Genomic DNA, 21,829 nt, shown 5'->3' with positions numbered 1-21,829 from the left:
TTTAAAAGACAACCTATTTTATTTTCTTCAGACTGAAATTACTTCACAGAAAAAGCTTCTTCAAAATGATAAACAAAATGTTAAGTCAGGTAATATAGCTTAGGTAATACTCCATACTGCTACTCTGAAAACTCCCTCCTTCAGCTAGCAGATTGTCACAACTTCAGTATAGCTGATTATAAAGAAACATAAACTAAAGAGACTTCAAAAGAATTTTCCCAATTTTGTTGAAAACACAAAGGAGTAAAATGGCACTGCAACATCGGTTTACAAAACATCGCTTTTATTATACAGATCACTTAAATAAGCTTTCAAATATAGATTTCAAAAAGTTTTAATGTTTCCGAAATAACATTATAACATTTACTTCTGAAATATTTATTGCTAATATGTTAATATTTCTCAAGTTTTGACAAGTGTTAGCTATTGAATATTTTTGTTTGTGTTCAATAACAATTAACTCATCATTGAAGTGTCACCTCCAGACACTTTCTAGCGCCTATATGCCTTCCTCCAAGGGATTCAAATTATATTCTGATTTACATGTTATGAAGAGCTTGACTCAAATGGGAGCCATGCTTAAGTTACAGGAAAAAAAGATCAGCTAGCCTATTGAAGTGACATAAATAACTAAGACAGGAGATAGTGACTCAGCCATAAAAGCTAACAAATTTACATACTCAGAAATTCAGTTTTAGTATTTTCTTGGTCTTGGGAAGAATGTGAAATACCAAAAAGTGATTGATTGCCTGGCCACACTATTCTGGTATAATCACAATAGTCTGGGGAATTCAAATAGATTTTGAAGAATTTAATGTGGAACAAATTATATTAAAGAAGATTCTTCAATGAAATGTCATTTTTGACTCACGCAGATTAACTACTTTGGAGGGAAGTCTTCAGGGCCAGCGTGGCTCCAAGTTGATTTTTTCATACTGTTACCCAATGCATCCTCAAAAGGTAGCAAGGTAGTTTCACCATTACATAAACTGAATTTTGACAACTTAGCTGAAAATATCAGTCAGGGCACTAACGTGGAGGTGATTTTTTATCCTATGTGAACTGCACAGCAATAACTCCTTTCAAATGAGCCAAAAGCGCTCATAAAATGGTTTTAATTGACCCATGCGAGAGTAAAAAGTGAGAATCTGGTATTCTGTTAACAATGTCCCAGTCACCTGCTTCTCTCAGTGTACTTTAAAAAACACCTTGCAGTTTCTGTAGTTTCCTTCACCACTATAACCTGAATTTGTTAAATAATTACACTGAAGAGCAGGAGTTTATTTAACAGCTTTGTATAACTTCTAGCATGCAATCAAATAGCAGTATATACTTTAAAAATAGGTATTTTAAATGTGTAGTCTAGGCTCTTTCAAAACAGAATATCACTGATATGCAAACACTGCAAGATAGGTGGCTTCAGTGTAATTCTTTTTATACCACTTCAAAAATATAGCATATTTGAGAGAAAAAAAGAAAAGGCAGTTTATAAGTTTACAAATAAATTTTGATAAGTTACTTTAGCTAAATGCTGTGGAACAGAAGGCAACTTAGGTTAGAAGTCTCACACAGAAACCCAGGAGTGAACAGACCTGGAGGTTTAAAGGAACAAAATTTTTTGAGTTTTTTTTAGGTAACTCCAGAAGAACCAGAAAGAATCTTAAGTAAAGAAGGATAAACATCACAAGGATATTGCAATCAATTTTCATAATGGAAAGGCTCAGGTCAAACACACTGCCTGCCCAGACTTCTTGGGAGAGAACGCAGAAGATCTCAGTGCTAAGAAAAGCTGTCAGATAAATCATGTCACCCATGTGATGCACACAAAATCATTATTTGCAAAAGTTCCAAACACATTAGCACTTAATGGAGGTTTCCAAAGGCTGAAATCAGTCTTTTTAGTCACTAAAGGAAGATTCACTATCAGAACTGTCTTCTGCATTCCCATCATCTCCCCAGGCAGGCACAGGGGCATCTGGAGTCCTGCAGGCAAGAAAAAGTATTCATGTTGTAAATCCTAGAAGGTGGTTGAGTAACTCAGTAGGCCATGCCTTTTACTATATTTACATGCAATTTATATCCACAGCACTTAACACATTAATTGTTAGCTTTACAAATGCACACCTTATTGGTGTTGTTTCACCTAAAACTGAAAGATTAATACTAGAAACTGTAACTCACTGGACATCAAAATTCTGTGGACATCAGTTCGAATGCACACCTTCAAGACTATTGGAAATTACGATAGTTCACTAAGAAGCAGCAAACACTTGAAGAGAGTTGAAAGCAGGCAATACTGATTAATTCTTTTTTTTTTTTTTTTTTTAATCAGAGGTTATAGGGCTGAAAGGAACATGCTGTACACCATTAAGCAGTGTAAATAGTACATGAAAAAAAAATAAGACAGGAAATGAACAATATTGTATCCAACTAAAACTGCAGGGATAATTTAGAGAAGCAAAGAAGAATTACTCAGAGCGGAATTTGGCTAGAACACTGGGTTAAATTTGACATGCAAGAGCAGCCATGGGATTTTTATTGACTATAAATGATCAGACTTCTAGTATTTAGTTTTGAGAAGAATATTTAAGATGGACCTCAACATCGTGTCAAAACATTTGCTTGGAGAAATCTAGTGGGAATGGAGGACAGAGAAGCAAGTCATCTACAGAACAACCAGCACTACTGACTCACAGATGCTGCTTCTCCTTTGAGACTCTCTTCTATGTAATGAGTTTGACAATAAAAGCAAGATTGCCCCTGCTAAGTTCTGAAACCAGGGTACAAAGTATACATGCAGCTATACTTGGCAAAAGGGAAAGAATCATCTTTACAGAAAATAGCTTCTTATCGTTAAATGCTCTTTTTGATAAAACATAAAATTTAAAGTAAGGTAATAATTGCACTCTTTTTTCCTGTTGTTGTCTTTGGGTTATCACTCTGTGTCATGCCAGAGTATTTCTTACCCAACTTCAATTGTTTATTTTGATGTCTCTGTTGGAAATCCCTAAGGTACACTTAAAGTGTTTATAAGCATCTGGGACAAAAGTAAGAAGTGCATTAAAGAACCGTAAGAGTCTTCTCCCACCCCCCAGCACACCTCCAAAATAAATTAAGAAAGGGTTTTCTTTCTCATGCAAATACCACTTCACAATATTATTCCTTGTTGCCACGGTAATGACAAAACAGAAGAGCTGTGCAAAGACATGTGATCTGGAGAGAGCAGTGCAAAAACTCTCCTTCAGTAAGGAGAAAATGGCAATGAATTCCTTTACTTCAGGAGAGCAGGACAAAATCTCCTGGAATTGTAGACAGGCAAGAGAAAAAGGATAAGAAACAGAAGTTGAAAATTAGATAAACTAGCTTAACAAAATAGGCAGTTTTCAAAAAAAGCTTGTAGAAAGTCTGAGAAGGGAGTGATAACAGAAGTAGAGGTAAAACAGCCAAAAGAAGAGACCATAAACATCTCATTATTAGTCAGCCTCCCTGAGGCCACAGAAAAAACACACAGTCACCAACAGGCAGCTGGGACAGTCTGTAGCAAGTGACTCAGCATACAGCAAAATGTAAATGTTCCTAAATTTCACTGGGACTGAGCCACCTGAAGGCCCACGAAATGTTGCACGAATGGCAAGATATATATATATATATATAAAGTCTGTATGATACAGAAGAAAGCAAGAAGATTTAAAAAAAAAAAAAAGAAAGTTTGCCATGGTTTCTTAAGATATGCTTGAAAAAAAAAAAAAACACCTCAGTAATACTGCTAATTTACACACACACACACACACACACACACACACACACACACACACACAGAGGAAGCATTAGATATCTTGCCAAAAATAATTAGCTTTCTTTAACTAGGCAGATAGGCAGTAAAATTCTCAAATTGGTAACAACTTAAAGACAATCTGCCTTAACTTCAGTGTTTCAAAGAATACTTGAAGATGGACTGAGACCAAACCCCAGTCATATTCTGTGAGCCTCAAGTAACAGTAATAACATTTCTGTCTTAACTCCATCTTAACTCAAATCAGGAAATCCAAAAGCAGATACTTAAAAACACAGCTGATTATTTTTCTTTTTTTTTTTTTTTAATTTGCAATTAAAAATCCATCAAAGTATGAGCAAATAGCATTTACACAAAAGTATGTACCAGGAATACAGAGTAAGAAACAGAACAGATTTAACAAACATATAGTAAACACACGTTTGATAATCCTTTCTCAGACCTGTATAGATTCTTACTTGCATTCTTATTTCTTGTTTGATCAGTAAAAATATCAAATGAGGAATAACTACTTCAGGCTTATTCAGATACCAGGAAGCAGCTGGGAGATAAAATGACTCAACATATGACAGTAACTCAGTTTCCCAGTATTTTCATTTTAGTAAACATACTGTAAGAAAGGCTTCACCAGAAGGAAAAGAGGACTTTATATCATCATACATCAGAGTTTCTGCAGAGGATGCAAATATTTCAAATGGTTTGGCGGCTACAGCGTAAGAACGAAACTTACTGTTTATTATTTCATCATTCTCAGTTTAATACATTTTGTGAAACAGTGCAATAAAACTAAACTACGTCTCAAAATGTAAGATTCTAAAATCCGTGCTTTAGATAAATCAGTACTGAAAACGATTATCTGTTCTTAGTAGTCCTTATGTTAGTTAGGCTCAATCCAGTTACAACATTGAAATGTTGACTTCAGCACGCTCCATCTATGCTGAGCATATACACTGTATTAGAACACTCTACTGAGAGAATCTGATAATAAGCCTGTTATTTCTCATACATAAAGCAAAATAAAATAGAGCTTGTTTTTATTACTCTACAACGATGACATCTGGCTACCGAAGTGTTGGAAGAAAATCTCTGGGACATATCTCATATTGAAAACAGTACAGTCAAAATGGCAACTGACATATTATTTGATTCCCTTTTGCTAGATGCACATTGACAGATGTCACCTTGTCACTGCTATATCCTTTTAATTGAACCTGTGCTTGGCTTGGAAGAAGTGATTCCACTTCCTCTCAAGTTTGGTAGGTAATGTTCTGCAACTTTCTGTTTGGGAGGGTGCAATGCAGGGTCCACCTACATTCCAAGCTCGGCGTTTCTTGGGCTATGCCTCGGACTAGACAACATTGAAAAGGCATCTCATACTTGAGATCGCATCCTTCATCCTATGATGCCCTTCTCAGACCATCTTTTCTCAACAAATGATTGCATTCCAGCCCTACTGAAAGTTACAATTTGAAAAGGAAACATTACTTACTCAAGAAGATCTGGATTTAGCCCCTCAGAAATCATTTTGTTTCGTATGGCCATAACAGGAACACCCTGTGTAGGAGGAGAAGTATAATATAAAACTACTGGACACAAATTAGTGAACTCCACAGGTTCTTTTGAACTCATTTTCAGAAAAAAAATATGCACAATCACACAATGAACAAGAACATGGATTGATAATCTCACTTGCCATCAGTATGAACCTAGAAGCAAGTAATGTCTGAGATCAAAGCCCTTTTTAATCCTTCTTATCTTTATGGCAAAATATCTCAAAAAACTTGAGGGAAAGGAATCAGCAACGGACAGATTTATTTGCAATTCACACAGATAAACCCAGTATGATGAAGTTATATCTCTGGATGAGAATATGAAGAAAGCACAAAGTAGCACAAAGACACCAGAGAGCAGCTGTGCTGGAAAGACAAGAGAACTCAAAACACTTAAGGTACAGCTTCAGTGCGAAATGCATCTCCTATTGCTCTGGAAAGGTAACTCATAGTACTGCTAAAAACTGGAAAAGTCTTTGTAAAGCATGCAGGAAAAAGGCAAACTGGACTTGAGAACAGAATGACAATTTAAAAGTGAATCCTTTGAATACAAGTGCTTGCGAAGCAGGGTTGAATCTTCGATGATGTGCAGACAGATTTCAGCCAGCTAAGAAAAAATTCTTTTTACTTTAAGTCCTTCCACAGCTTCTACACTTTGTTTTATTCAACCCCTCATCTTAGATCACATGCTGAGACACACTATGACCCATGCAGTCTTACAAGATGCATTCCAACAAACTGTTCCTATGCTTCCACTAGAGTTGCTCAAAGAAAATATGTTCCTTTGCCATCTCCTGTTGCAAATGATCAGAAACACCATCTGAACCACAGCATGCCAATGCAGGGGGGGTGGTGGGGAAGAGAATTGAATCTCTGATCCCAAGGGACGAAGATACTAGTGCTCTAGGAAAGGCAGGAGGAGCCTAGAGAACTAAATGAAGAGTACTGCAGGATTCTTTTGGAACAGGGCAAACAACTTTTGTCTAAAGTAAGTAAAATAGTGATAAAATAGTGAACAATGATGACTAATGTTCTAGAGAAGCACACGGTACTAGTGACAACTGCAGTAGCTAACCTGGCAAAGTGAGAGCTAAGCCAGTTGCATATAGTTAGCAGTCTACTAGGACTAAACAAAAATCTGACTCAAACAGTTGTGAGGTATTAGATTATGAAACAGAATTTCTCAGTAAATAACATTTCATGCACATCACAAAGGGGAAACAGTTGAGTATTTTATGACTGCTTAATGCATTCACTTATTCTTAGACACTAGGGATTTGGACACCACACACAATACTGTATTAGTAAATGCTTTTTTCCCCCAAGATCGGACACTCATAGGGTCCTTCATCAGCATTGAATTGTTTATGCATCAGTTCAAGCCAACTGAAAACAAGATACTCTTCTTTGCTCACAATGAAAGGGAGCTTAGTATATGAACTAATAACAGTGGAGCAGAGACTGTTATATCATTATGTTCTCACTTGGAGAAGTGTTTTATTCCAAAACTGTACGCATCAACATATGCAGGAATCATTTTAAAACACAAAATCTATTATCTGATAAAGATTTTTTTTTTTTTAAATCAGTATGCCAACCACTAGATTCATAAACTAACAAGTTTGCTTTGTAGCTAGTGGAAGACATTTAAGGTCACAGCTACTGGAGAAGACTCTTCAATACTTGCAGACTCGTAACTCAGAGACTTCGTAGAATTCTCTTCAACAGTTGTTAACAGAAATAGACTTTGCACCAATTATAAAATAGAGGAATTCATGCAGTACTAACTAGCTTTCTCATTGTTGTAGCATCAGAAACATTGTGATCATTCATATACTAGCACAAGCTAACTCATTACTTTTAAGACTGTTCTTGTGAGAAGTCACAGCCATCTTAACTTCTTAAACACCTTTTAGGTATCTTCTGCTTATAAACAGAAACTTTATGTTCCTCAAATAACATTTTTCCCTATTGGTAAATTCTGCCCTATTAAGTTATTTTAACATTTGTAGTCCCAGTCCAAATAAAAATTAAATTTAATCTGAAAGACAATACATCTGAAGACTGGAAAAAAGATTTTAGTACCTTCATGAATCAGATTTACCAAATTTATCGTAAGTTTAATCAAAATTCCCCTGAGTGCTGTACACCTTTTCCATCAAGGGAGAACAAATAAGTTTATATCTATAACTGTTTATAATACAATTAAGGTACTACAAATACTTTATCCTTCATATTTTCTTAAGTTTAAACTGGAAAATCAGAGTCTAATAGTGCTGCGTACTAAAATAAAACAATTATTTTAAATCTAAACATTAACTATAAACTGTAATTACACTGAGCATACAGGTCAACTTAAACGGCATGTGTACTTTTTTAACACGAGCCAACACTGAACTCTTATCCCTGTCTCTGTCCAACTAAAGTTTGACATAGTCTAAATTCAACACACTGTACCCCAGCCTACATTCAGGCTGGTCCGGTGGCTTAAGAAGTGTGCAGATCCTGGAGAACCTACACTGCAAGTGGCAATCTCATTGTAAAAGAGGTTTTGGTCCTCCTCAGTTCAGAAAGAGGTTAAATATCATTACTGCTGGCAACTACTTAGGATTAGTGTAGCAATCAAATTTCACTTTTATTTGAGTTATTTAAAGCAAGAATCAATCTGTGTTAGCCCAATCAGTATCTTGGCCTCTACACAGTCACATCTGGTGTTTAGAATCCCCAGAAGTACATTTACTTTAAACATACCATGTATCTGAAGCCCTGCAGTACTCCACTTACTCTGTCAATACAAGAATTCTGAACATTTACTGTAGCAAACATGATACTCTTTTTGTAATGTTTGCTTGAATACTACTGCTGCATATTTAAGAAAAAAAAAAAAAGAACTTTTGTGCAACGGCACTCCATCAAAATGAGTTTGTTACAGTTCCTCAGAACAGTTATCCTCAGCGTAAAAGAAATATCACTTCCAGCACTAATTCTCCAATACTAGATATATTGTGGGCCATAAATAAGTGATCAGTTCAAATAAATCTTCACCTAGAAACTTAATTTCAGCAAATAAATGACACTAACTGAACTACTTGACTCGGTGAGAAGACTAGGTTGGCAAATAGAAAAACACACATTAATATGTAGTATGTTAGCTTGACTTTCCTACCACACTGTTTACAACTGGCAGAAGAGTCATCAGAAACTGCCAGTACGAAGGATAAATGTGGAAAGTGAGATCTTACTCCTCCAGCAGTCACCAAAAAAAAAAAAAAAAGTCAAAGTAATTAGACCATCCAGCACTTTCACATCCACTTTGAAATCTGGCATCAAATCAATACACTAACAAAGTATTCCGCCCTTTGCCACTATCCCACCGCTTGGCTTTCCATATGATTTTAATAAGCCAATTTGGGATTCAAATGAAAACTAAGCTCTGGAACATCATCCAAAGCACTAAGCTCACCAATTGTAATAATTGCTCTGAAGAGGGAAAAAAAACATGCAGTTACTTTTCACATAAGCAACATTTTACTATACTGTGAGTTAGTAATGTTTTCCAGGATTATCATATATATTTGAGAGGAAAATTTCCAATGATTGCTGGAAAATAAAGACAGATCTTTTTTCTTTGTTTCCAATGCTGTTTTTAGTTTTGTGGATGTGAAAAAAAGAGCTCTTAAAAAAAAAAAAAAGGTCACAAAGAATCTCCTACCAATGTTTTCTCTCCTTCATTTTCATGAATGTAAATATTGAGATTATACTCATTTTCTGTTTATCTACAGAAAGAAGACAGATGAAGAGGGAAATTAAACGTGCATCATCAATAGCAGGGAACTGAAGTGAAAGTAATTAGTTAAACAATTCTTCTATCTCTATTTTGAGCCCTATGGGAATAATAAACTCTCCTGCTCTAGAGAATACTGGCAAAGCTTTGTTTTGTACCCTGCAGCAAGCATCTCTGTGTGCACGGAATGACACCAATTCTGCCCGAGCAACTACACTTCCAGTGGAATCTTCTATAACTTCAACTAATATCACTCTGCTTTTACACATCTTCGTACCTTCACCTCACAACTAAATTGGCAGAATTCTGTAGAAAGAACTCGCCTGAGGCTGTCTGCAGGAATACATTACATCAAACCATTTCTTAGAGAAGACATGCTACAAGTATGCATTTGGATCCAAAAGTAATGCCTCCTATTTATTTCCATGAAATCAATAAGTACAAAGAACATAATAACACTAATTTTATTGACCAAATTCTCAGCTACAAAACATTATTTTTCAACACCATTAGCTGTGCATTTTTCTTTTTCTTTTTTTTTTTTTTTTCCAGAAATGAACAAGAGTCTACATGCTGTGCTCATAAAAATTACACGGCTGTCCAGAACATGACTTGTCCTTCACGTCACTGTTACCTCTGTTGAAATGCACCACTCACTGCCTCACTGTGCTCACATCCACTGTTTGGTCTCCATAAACATTCAGCTAGTGTTGATAAATGTAAATGGGTACCATTTTTCCACACAGAGGAATTCAGCTACACATCTTTGCTTCATACACACTCTTGTATCAGACACCATCTTGTCAGACTGTCCCTCTGCTGCCATCTGTTGCACAACACAGTGTAACAGAATATTGATGGGAAGGTTCAAACTCTACTGCCATACCACTAACATCTGCTTGTGACACTGTGGGACAACACTATAAAATAGGAGGCATTACTTTCAGAGCAATCCTTACATGTTAACGTTACTCTAGCTTAAAGATTATTGACACAATGTATGCCTTCCACGTTCACTTACAGCTGTGTGTGAAGTTTCACCTAAAAATAACCGGCTACCCAAAGAATGGTATGACAACTGACTTACCACTTGTACCATTTTGAGATATCTAGCATATCTTGGGTCTTTGGCCACAGTTGTCATATTTTCTGTTACTATCTCCGTTTTCTGTAGTGCTTCTTCATGTTTATTGTTCTGCTGTACATAAAGAAGATAAGACTTCAGTGGTTAGGTTAGGTACACAGACCAGAAGCACTGACAATTCAATTCAATCCATGAAGTTTGAACCCGAAGAGTAAAGTACAACTCTTCTTACATCATGATTATTCTGATTTATACTACAGAATTATAGAATTGCATGGATTAGAAGGGATCTTAAGAGATCATCGAATCCAACCCCCAAATACTTTAAGCAACAATTTATTGTACAACACATGGAAAAAAAATTCAACAGTCAATACCACAAGACATCCATGCAGCCTAAAGCAGCCATCAACTGTATTTAATAAATAAAACAGAACTAATTTAAACGCATTCTTTATATGAAAGATTTTGTTAAGGTCATATTTATTATGTTTATACTATAGCTCTCTCCCAAGTGGTCCAATGCATTTTGTCCTCACTGTAATAAACTCTATTAAAAAAGTATGCTAGAAACTTCAAGTTGACCTAGAAGCTCACATTCTAAAACACGAGAAAAGAACTGGAATTATGTGAGTTGACCTGCTCCTTTTATTCATGACCTTTCCAATCTCTTATGTAATTCATGTTTATATTTTAGTGTGACTGACCAAAGAGGATGAAATCATTTACTATTTGATTTGAGTTAGTTCTAGTTATTTAATCCACATATTTATGAAAGGGTACGGCCTTGCTTTAGAAGTCACTTGTTTAGTTTCATTGATGAAAAATGTAACTTTAGATCTTTACAGCTGGTGTGACTGCCCTCTTTAAGTAAACTTACTTCTTCCATTTGCTTTAATTGAGATTAGAAATTTGATATAGAGAAGTATGTTCCTTCAATACACTATTTATCTTTATTACTTACTCCAGACTGAGGTGACACAGCTGCCTGTTGATCCGTAGTACCTGGTGCCATGGGACTACTTGTAACATTATTCAGATTTGCACTGGACACTTCAAATTTGACATCCTCTAAGCCAGGAATAGAGGATAACTGATCGGACAAAACATAATCAAAATAAGCAGTGAGCATATTCTAAGTCTATACATAGAAGAAAGTCTGCGGTACGTCACTTGCTATTTCACAGGTGAGTTTCACATTAACGAAACTGCAATATTTTATCACTAGTTTTGGTGTTCCAATTGCCTCTCTTCCCACACTTCTTCACCCTCCAGCTTCCCCCCTCCCTCCCTCTCCCCCCCCAAAAAAAAAAAAAAAAAAGGGACTTCCCTGTTCAGGTGGCTTCTATAAGAAAATCCCAAATCCCAAAATGCTCATTTGAAGCCTTTACTGGTTACACTGAGCTGCAGGGCAACAAAGGTTTCAACACCTTCCTGGCATTTTGCTACTGCCAACAGAAATTCCTTCTGTCATTAATAAAAGAATTGTTTAAAATTTTGGCTATTTTTTTTCTTGCAGCTAATTAAATGATAATTCATGACTACTGGTTATATCCTTACGTCACCTTATCTAAAGAACATACATCAGACACATCTGTCACTGCTCAAAGTTACAGTCTGTATACATACAAACCTTTGCATCCAATATATTGAGTGTTGTTTCAATTTGCTGGATACGGAGAGAAAGTGCTGACAATTTCTAGAATAGAAAACAATTAAGATATGAAAACACTCTTCTGGCCCACTAGTACACATAAAAGCGTTAACATCTTAAATAAAATCTCTTTTGGTTTCAACCTGCAAAAGACAGTAGAGTATAAATGAGATGAATGTACATGAAATAAATGAAGCAATGCCATCACTCCTTTTTAGTACAGTAGCTAGAGTGGTTCAAATTGTAACTAATTTTACTACACATTATTTGACAGATAGAAATGAAGACAGATTATGTACAAATGGCAGCCAAAGTAAATAGGGTATTACTTTGGGCAACCAAATGACAGACTAATGGCAGACACGCTGTACTCTCACAGTTGACCAAAATAACTTTCTTCAAAGCTTTTTCCAAATGTGAAGGGAGAAAAGATGTGATGTGTGCATATATAACTGAGCACGTACAAACTGAAATATTTGATAAAGACCATAGCAGGTGAATGAAAGTCTTAGATAGTCATAGCGAATCTGAAACTAACCAGAAGGTTTATATTTTCCAAGTATACCTCAATAAAATTTTGATATATTTTTCTTACAAACAACTTAAGTTTTTCTAAATTACTCTATAAGCACAGTCACTCTGTTAACTAATCGTTACCATACTTCACCAGACCTGTCCAAGTGAAGTTGGCTTAGCACGCAGGCTGGCAGATATGTACCAATCTGACAGCTCTCTGGCACATGGGCAAGATTTTGCCTGGCTCTTAAGCAGAGCTTTAACACCCTAAGAAAATGGCAGTTCTGCCAATATGCTGAAAAAGTAAAAAGAGAGTGACAAAAGTTAGTCTTTCTGGATAGTACACTGACTTGTTTACAGATGGCTCTTTGTTCACAAAGAGAAGTCGGCTCCCTTGAAAGGAACTATACGCTCTGCAAGCAGTGGACAAAAGGGGAGGAAAGATGCAAAAAAGACAGTTCTAAAGACATATCAGCTTGACAAGAATTTAGAGATAGGCTGCTGGCAGCCTGAATTCTGAATTTCCTGACTTCTGCTGATTTACACTGGGACCATTTACATTAAAAAACACTTCTATACTTCATAAATGCAAAATCTTTTAAAGTTTGTAGAGTAACTACTAAGTGTGTTCAGCAACAACACATTTAGGTTAACTAATAACTGCTTTATTAACTAGACTTCATAGTGTTGCTCCATGCTCAAAATGGCTTTATGTATATACACCTTGATTTCTGTAGTGCCTTATATAATAAGTAATATTGAGATCACATGAAAATCCAGTTCCGGACAACTGACAGCATCACTGGGCAGTGACAGTATCCCATATACTGAGTCAAGAAAATCCAGAATTTTTGATTTTTTTTTTCCAATTTTGAAACCTATATGTTAATATAGTAGTCAAAATTTATACTTGCCAAGAGTCTGGCTCTAACCTTTACTAATACAAGAATTTCTAGGTTACATTGCTTAGTCTGGATCTGACAATTGCTGTTAGCTAAGGCTGTACAGTGGCTTTTGTTGAATAACCTAGTGCACAGCTACAAAAAAAAAAAACACTAATGACAGAAAGGTAAAGCTTAGAGCCACATCAGAAAACATCATTTTCTATAAGGGAAGAAGCATTTTTTTCCTGTCCTGTGGAGAATTTTAGTCTTAGTAAACTTCCAATGACATTAAATTCAAGACAAAAACTTACTACTGATTTTTAAGAACTTTTTTTTCCTTCACAAATCAATTGCTTCATGTTCTAGAGTAATCACTTGCCAAAAACATCCCTTTTTCACATCAAAAATTGTTCGTCTCCAGAGATTTGTATACCATCCTTTTAAAGTAAAGGCAGAGAAATCTGAAAGCAAGTTTTGATGCAGTGCCCTCTGACACAGATGAGGGGAATAGGGACTGTCAAAATGGTGTCAACACTAACAGAGCAGCCTCTTTCCAAAACAAGACTATATTCACAGTAGGAAGCTCTAAGAAAGAGAATCAAAGTTCAAAAGCTATGCCAAATATGAAAGTTCAACAAAATAAGGTTAAGCGAGGCATAATCAGCAGCGGATATATTGGAGTAAAAAAATATCTGTCTTAGTAATGCATTCAAGATGAGCAGAAAGACTGATGAGCAGACTAAATTCTAAAGCTACTGATACAAATGCAGCAAAAATAGTGATGCGAATGGTTCTCATTTCTAGGAATCTTTCTCATGGAATAAAGTGAGGGATGGAAAATAGCAAACATACCTCTTCACAAACAGTAGAAAAGCGGTTCAGAAACTGCACTGTGTGAACAACAAATTGGTTTAGAAACGCTACAGTTCTTTTCTGCTGAATAGCAGGAACCTGCAGTAAACAATACAAGAAAATGAGACAATTTGTAGGTGTTAATCCTCACGTTTGGACTGAAATACATAGTATAAAATGCAAAAATTCAGGAAAAATATTTAGAGATCAGCCTTAGGTGTGTTTGCTATGGATGCGTAAAATCTAAATTTACGTAACATATATGAGGATTGCTCCAGAATGCCTCCTATGTTATGATGCTGGCCCATGACATCAGAGGCGGATGTTGGTGGTACGGCAGCAGAGGCTGAACCTTCCCACTGATATTCTGTTACGTTTTGTGCGATGTTGTTTCCACGAGGGAAAAGTGGCACCTGTTGATATTCGTGGAGGCTTGCTGAATGTTTCTGGAGACCAAACAGTGGATGTGAGCACAGTGAGGCTGTGGTGGTGTGTTTCAGCAGCGTTGACAGCAAGGGTGGGTCGCCTCTGCTGGTGTAGACTGCTATGAGCACAGCATGCAGGCTGTTGCTCCTGCTGGTGAAAAAACATAGCTAATGGTGGTAACTGTTGAAAAATCGTACTTTGTAGCCGAGAATTTACCAAACAGCATTATTCTGCTCTTTGTTGTAGTTTCCATGGAAATAAATAGGAGGCACTACTTTCAAAGCAACCTACGTAAAAATCCTTTTCCACCACCAACATACTACGAACGCACTTGAAAAGTGGCAGGATGCACAGAAAAAAAGAATAATATCCAAATGAAGGAATGTTATCTTATTTCAGAAGCTTTTAGATGGAGTAGCGAACTCTCCTCAAAGTTAGCTTTAAGAAATAAAACACAGAGGGCAAAGCAGAGCTGTTCCTTCTGACGCAGAAGGAAAACAAATCCTCCACGTCAGATCTGACCCGCGCATGCTTTTCAAACGAAAAGGCTGAATATTATGTTTGCTAGAGAGAAGCTTTGACAACCAAAAGCGCTGCACGTGAAGCAGCTCCGCTGGGGCCGAGGGATGAGGCGCCAGGCGAGGCGAGGAGCGGCCGTACCTTAGTGAGGTCGATGCCGGAGCCCACGATGGGCAACCCGTCCTCATCCATACCCGCGGGCCGATAGACTGCCCGCACCCCGGAAACCCCCCGCGTTCTCAGGCGTCCTCAGCCCGGAAACGAAACCCCCCTGCCCGCCCTCCAGGACTGGGCTGACCGGTCTGCACATGTGCGCTGCCCGCACGGTGCACCATGGGAAGTGTAGTTCAGAAGGGGGAACGGACTGTAGGCGCGTCCCTTCCCGCTGCTCCGCAGCACCGCGGCCAGGCGCTGCTGAAGGGTTAAGGTTACGCTTCTCCCTTTTCGGCTTAACCAGAGAATCATTAAGGACGGAAAAGACCACTAAGATCACAGAATGAAATAAGAGAATTATAGAATGGCTTGGGTTGGAAGAGACCTTGAAGATGATGTAGGTCCAACCCCCCAGCTATAGACAGGGACACCTCCCTCTAGAGCAGGCTGCTCAAAGCCCCACGCAGGCTGGCCTTGAATGCCTCAAGGCTGGGGGCATCCACAACATCTCTGAGAAACCTGTTCCAGTCTCACCACCCTCACAGTAAAGAATTTATTCCTGTTATCTACTCTAAACCTGCCCTCTTCCAGTTTAAAGCCACTGAAGTCCTCCATGAAGACTATGTAACATGAAGCTGCTCCTTGCTCCCCGTGCTCCGTGCATTAGTGTACAGGCATTTGAGTTGGGCTCCCATTGAGGCTGATTTACCAGTTGGAGTTCTCTTATCCTGCACCTTAAGTGCTGTCTTTCTCTCCTGTGATCCAACTCCAGGCCCAGAGCATCCATTACAATCATCAGCCTCTAAGTGGGACGCTTTGAGGATCACCTACACCTGCAACCCTAGTTTAAGTCCTAGTTTAAAGATTAAATTGGAAAGCTTGCTGCCAAAGATGGTCTTCCCCTTCTCTGAGAGATGAACCCCATCCTCCCCTAGAAGACCAGATTTCTCAAAACTAGTTCCATCACATAAGCAGCCAAAATCCTGTTCATGACACTGCACCCTTAACTATTTATTGACTTTCTTAATTCTATCAACCCTTTCCCTCCCCACTTCCCTAACCCGGAGAATTGATGAGATTATCTATGCTCCCAGCTCTTTGTAGACTCTCTTGATATTCTTCAGGTTGCTAACAGCTGTGTTACTGGGGCCCATGTGAAACAGCAGCAGCAGGCTGTAGTCCGTGGGATGTACAAGGTCCGGCAGCCTCTGTGTCATGTACCTGATGTGGGCCCCTGGCGAGCAGCAGACCTCTTGAGGTAGCAGGTCAGAATGACAAATGGATGCCTCTGTAAACCTCAGAAAAGAATCACCCACCACAATCACCTGTCAATTTTTCTTAGTTGTTCTGCAACAGGTCTGGCCGCCTTATTCACTTCAGACAACGTACCTGTTAGTGTTTCTCTTTCCTTCTCTGTCTGCAGAAACTTGAAGCAGTTTCACAGAGGCACATCAGGCTTTGGGGCAGGCTTCTTCTTCTTAGTCCTTCTCGTGGCTACTTGCCATTTCTCATCACTGTTGTCTTTCTCTCCAAATGGGTGTGCAAGTGGAGGAGTTTGGGGCTGCTTGGCCCCATACTGTAGATTCAATACAGGCTGCATGTGAATCTGGCTATTTCTGCCTCCCTGATAGTACGCAGCCTTTTGACAGACTCCTGTATGTCAGTCAGCTGTTGCAGCTGACATGTATTACAAACTGTGAACAAAGACCGAGATTGTTACTTTGCAGCAAAGCTATATCATGCTTGACTCTAACTGATGCTCCCTGTAAAAGCTTCAAAAGGGGATCTGATCTCCTGGCACTGCCACCCACATCTGCTATTCATGCTAATAACACTTTGAATATGCTACCTACAGTTAGAGAATTAAAAATGAAAGCTAAACAGAAAGTATATTTGACTCCATGTTGTTCGATATTAAATAATTAATTTCTGCATCCTAACAGGTCCTTTCTGGTTTAAGCCATCTGTTCTCTGGAACTCATCTGCCAGACAACTGTTTGAGACCAAAGTTGTAAAAGAACAAGTCATGAAACAAGAGAACATGTTGTCTCTATTAAAAGTCAGAAATTGCCAATACATCATGCATCTAATCCCTAGGCTGATTAACTACAAATGACAGATGAGAAACTAGTTTTAAATCCCCAAAAACACAGCTCCAGACAGAGCATTAGGCACGCTTGCACTTGTAAGTAAACCTCAGCTTGAACACTATATGCAAACTGCATCCACTGTCAAATTCTATGAAAACCCTATGGGACTTAAAACTTATGTTAGCAAGGAATAATGAGTTCAGAAAGAATCTATCCTTTGGAAAAGAGATGGGAACACTGAATTCTTAGACTTCCTATCAGGGGTAAGTTTTGGAGAATCTAGGCTAAGCAACTAAAGGTCCTAGAGCGATGATATGTGCTACACTGGTAATATTTCTTCCAGTGGAACAAGATGCAGCCCAACTCACTAAGTAAAGCTTCATTTCAATTCTAAGATTGTGTACTTTGGGAAGGCAAGAAAAATCAGGGTGATATGGAGCCCTTGTTTATAGCACTTAATTCAACTAGTATGTAGCAGAGGAAATTCTTGATGAAAGTTCTTCCTGGCTACATCTGAATACTGCTAAATCTAATAAAAAGCTATCTAAATTTAGAGCAGTTAAGAGTACCATAGTTGGAAGCTGTCAGTAGGAAGCTTCTCATGTGATGAAGAAACAAAATAACACTATTTACTTTAATACTCTGAAGATTATAACCCAAAACTGCCCTGCTAATTTTAAAATGTTAAAAAGAAAAATCAGTTTACTTCCAAATGATTTCATTTTGCCAAGCATTTTACAAACTCCGCATTCAGAATCTATGACAGCTAGAAAGCTGCAGATACAGCACCTAGATCTGTTACTCCAAGCTTACATAAAACCCTAATTCACATAGGAAACAGCTTTTCTTTTATTTCATGTTTTTTATTTCATCACTTTCTTTAAGTAACCTGCTGTCACACTCACAGCCTTGTTACCTTTTAGTAAAACATTACATAACAAAATCTGCTCACCCATACTGTTTGAATTGTTGAACAAACTGTATTTCCTATTATGCTGTGGTGTAAGGGCATGTAGTTGGCAACTTCTTAATCTCCCAAAGGCAGAGCAGGGGTTACTCTGTAAAATTCAATAGGTTTAATCTACTTAGAGGAATTGTGTGAATTATTTTTGGGGAAAGGAACTGCTAAATGATCCAAGCGAATGCTTCTACTTTAATTACCTCGAAAAATCCCTCAGTTATATGCAAGAAGCATTAATCTCATTTACCATAAAATGTCTGTAATGTTTTCCAAGCAATGTTAGAGCAATTTAATAATGTAAATGCTTAGTTAAATTTTTACAGACAAAGAGATTCAGATAAGTTGGACAAAAAAAATCTCACAAGAATATGATCTTCTGTGAACTTTCTGGTACTTCCTGCTTTTAATTTGGCAAAAAAATGCTGCATAGAAAAAACTGCAACACAGCACTTTTTTTTCCCAGCTGGAATTAGGAAGTGCAGGGTATGAAAAGTGAAAAACAGAGTACTGGAAAATGATCTTTTTTTCTTAACTTTTTTTTTCTTTTTTTTCCCCCAGAACCTCCTGGAAATGTTTTAATTGATCTGTTAAACCAAAACTATTAATACTTGAACCTTCAGTGGGAGTATTTATAAAAAGAAGTATCATAGAATCATAGAATTCTTAGAGTTAGAAGGGATCTTTAAAGGCCATCTAGTCCAACTCTCTTGCAATGAACAGGGACACCACAGCTACATCAGGCTGCCCAGGGCCTGATCCAGCCTCACCTTGAAAGTCTTCAGAGATGGGGCATCAACCACATATATATAATTGAGCGATAATATCCTTTTTATGGATATCACTCAAACATGTCCTTCGTATCAGTACCTATACTGGATGATGAATACCACATTAAGGAATAAATACTGCACAGTACATAATTGCTGGCAGTTCATACCCTATTTATGTATATGTACATGCATACACGTGCTTAAAGGCGGAGACATGAAGGAAAGATTAAAGACTGATTAACAGCTACTAAAATATATTTCAGTAGAACATTAGTATTGTGAAGATGTTAAGCCTAGAGATGCTGAGAATAACTTGCACGGCAAGCTGGAGTGCAAGTTAGCAGAAGATAACTTTTGAGTGTAAGTGAAAGCTGAGTGTACAGATCAAGACTTTGTCCTCATTAATGAAGATATTTTGCCACATGATTAGCATGCACTTGAAAGTAAGGAGAACAGCACAAGCTTCAAAGCACTGAAAGTGATTTGCTACATATATATTTTTATATTACCCAAAATCAGAGCCTTTAGTCAATTGCAAAACAGAACTGCAAAGGCTGAAAAAACTGGCAAGTGCTACTGTACCTTATAATGTTCATACACATTTTATATGCTTATATACTGTTACAGGTCCCAGGACATAAAATTCTCTTAGAATCAGCATCAAACTCTAATAGCTATACAATTGAGAGGTAAGTTAAGCAGATACAAAAAGTTGGTCCAAAAAAAATTTCCAGACATGGTGTCACCTGATCCTCCATAGGGGCAATAGTTGTTTTTACTAAGGTGGTTCAATGAACAGCTGAAAAGGTCAAAGTGTAGATTAACATATTTTATTTCCCATGGAGTCTTCTAAATCCATGCTTACAAATGGAATTCTGACAAAACTTTCCATACAAAACTTGTATAGCCTCAGTGATTTTCCCCCAACTGAAGCAATAGAAAAAAAAAAATATCTATCTCAATAATAATTTAGGTACGTCAGAATTCGTATGCAGCAAGTCAAGAGAAGGGCCAGAGAATTACCAACCCCATGATTGTTAGGCAGACCGAATAATGCAAATTTCAGGTGTTATGTAGGTTCAGTTTAAAAAACAAAATGAAAATTAAGTGATACTTAGGTTACAATTCTCTGAAAGCAGCTCTTTGATTTTCACTTTTCCTGGTACAATGCTACGGCAACATCAGAGATTTAACTAATTTATTTGTTCTGCAGGGAAGAACTTGGGGAGCATGCTAAAAATACTAACTGCTTTTTTTTTTTTTTTTAAATGCTCTCTTACACAGGAAAGAAATGATAAGAAAAGCCCTGAGCTTGACAACATCATTCTAGTTCTAGATAAATAGTTTTAAATAGTCCTTAAAAACACGAGTACTGAAAACCAAGGATCTTGGCTTCATAATTAGACCATAAAGGAATTTCTGTCTTGTCTCCTCACAGTTTAAGCAGCTCCAAATAATAAACAAACAAAACACCTGACTCAAAGTGTACCTGTATATATCTAATGTAAACTGCCTTTGTTAATATGTACTGTGTACTGAGTATAATGTATATTTGGCATACCAAGATGCTATGTTAAATTTTGCTCTGAAGGACAAAAAAAAAAAAAAAAAAAAAAAGCTGTTTCACTTTCACTATAGTAGTGGTATGGCCAAATTCCAAATTTTTCTTTCAGACCCACAAAAATTTTAGCTGTCTATGAGCCAACTACATCTCCTGTTTTTACTTTACCTTATCTTTCACTTTCTGGTCAAAAGTTGGGGCTAAGAGGTAGATTAAGTGTTGTATCTCGAAACATCCTCTGCTTACTTTGCAAATTAAGCAAGCACTAGTCAAGATTGGACAGTCTTCCAAAACTAGGCTAATGGTAACAAATTGTGTAAATTCTAGTCCAGCATTTTCTAGTTTCTTGTGCATGGAGATTTTCTTTTGGTTACTTTTTTTTTTTTTCCAGCCAGTTGCTTTTAATTCTCTACTGTCCAAAATCAAAAAGGGTAAATTTTTATGGCTGTTAGTCAGTGGAGCCCAAATGGAAAACTGTGTCTCTGGCAAAATTAACACAAAAGAGCTCTATATTCTATGGACTCCAGGGATTCAAGTCTTATAGTAGCATCAGCTACTTGCACTTTCCTAGAAAAGATCATCTGGATGGTGACAAAGGAGGGGATGAATCAGAATGCTACTCACTGCGGGAAGTATATTAGATGCATTAAGTCCATTTGCTACAAGGGAAAATGGTGAAAGTCCTTGTATCTCTAAAAATTCCATCTATATTCTGGTGCATCATTTGAAGAACCCAGGTAAACTGCAGTGTAGTATTTTGACTAGAAATTAAAAGAATAACTAGATACAGATAAAAGGAAAAACAGAAAATAAAGAGGGAGAGGATCTGGAGAAACGCTGTATGCTGGAACATGGCCAAAGGTGACTTGAGAAGGTAATACCAAAGGCATGATGATGCTACTCGGGAACATGCAGCTCTTAGGTCTAGCTCCATTGCCTGACCTTATCTCTCATGAACTATCCCAATTCAAAGCCAACAGGCTCCAGCTAACTCCAACATTAAGACAAGCAATGAGATGCTCAGTGAAATGGAATAAACAAATGCAAACCACTCAGTCTGATCCTGTATGACCAAAGACTGTCCAAAGAGTACAGGTCAAATTCTTTGAGAACACTGCTATAAGATTTCCTTGTTGCATGCTAAATAGTTACACGCTTCTCAGATCCATTTCCACTTTTATTTGCTTCTCAATGCTACTTTGCTTGTTCTAAGCTTTTGGTGCTTTCTTACA

General features: G+C 37.4%; 1 protein-coding gene across 3 annotated transcripts; it reads right to left on the bottom strand.

The window, feature by feature from the left end:
* Window positions 1-262: 262 nt before the first annotated feature.
* On the bottom strand, window positions 263-15,360 carry WASHC3 (WASH complex subunit 3). 3 transcript variants are annotated; one of them, XM_010713122.3, is made up of 7 exons: window positions 15,204-15,360; window positions 14,118-14,216; window positions 11,845-11,910; window positions 11,176-11,304; window positions 10,215-10,325; window positions 5,283-5,347; window positions 263-1,983 (listed from the first exon to the last, which is right to left on the bottom strand). In XM_010713122.3, exons 1-7 carry the CDS (start codon window positions 15,252-15,254, stop codon window positions 1,899-1,901), a joined length of 606 nt encoding a protein of 201 aa, XP_010711424.2. In that variant the 5' UTR covers window positions 15,255-15,360; the 3' UTR covers window positions 263-1,898. The 3 variants fall into 3 exon arrangements, with proteins under 3 accessions (XP_010711424.2, XP_010711430.2, XP_085084314.1); XM_010713128.3 differs by having other exon boundaries at window positions 10,215-10,322; XM_085228188.1 differs by lacking the exon at window positions 263-1,983 and adding an exon at window positions 2,584-2,632.
* Window positions 15,361-21,829: the final 6,469 nt, after the last annotated feature.

This window comes from Meleagris gallopavo, chromosome 1, assembly GCF_905368555.1.
Source record: "Meleagris gallopavo chromosome 1, MGAL_WU_HG_1.1, whole genome shotgun sequence".
Lineage (NCBI taxonomy): Eukaryota > Metazoa > Chordata > Aves > Galliformes > Phasianidae > Meleagris > Meleagris gallopavo.
The sequence above is the reverse complement of the archived record's forward strand: the minus strand, read 5'-3'. Positions and strand labels throughout refer to the sequence as shown.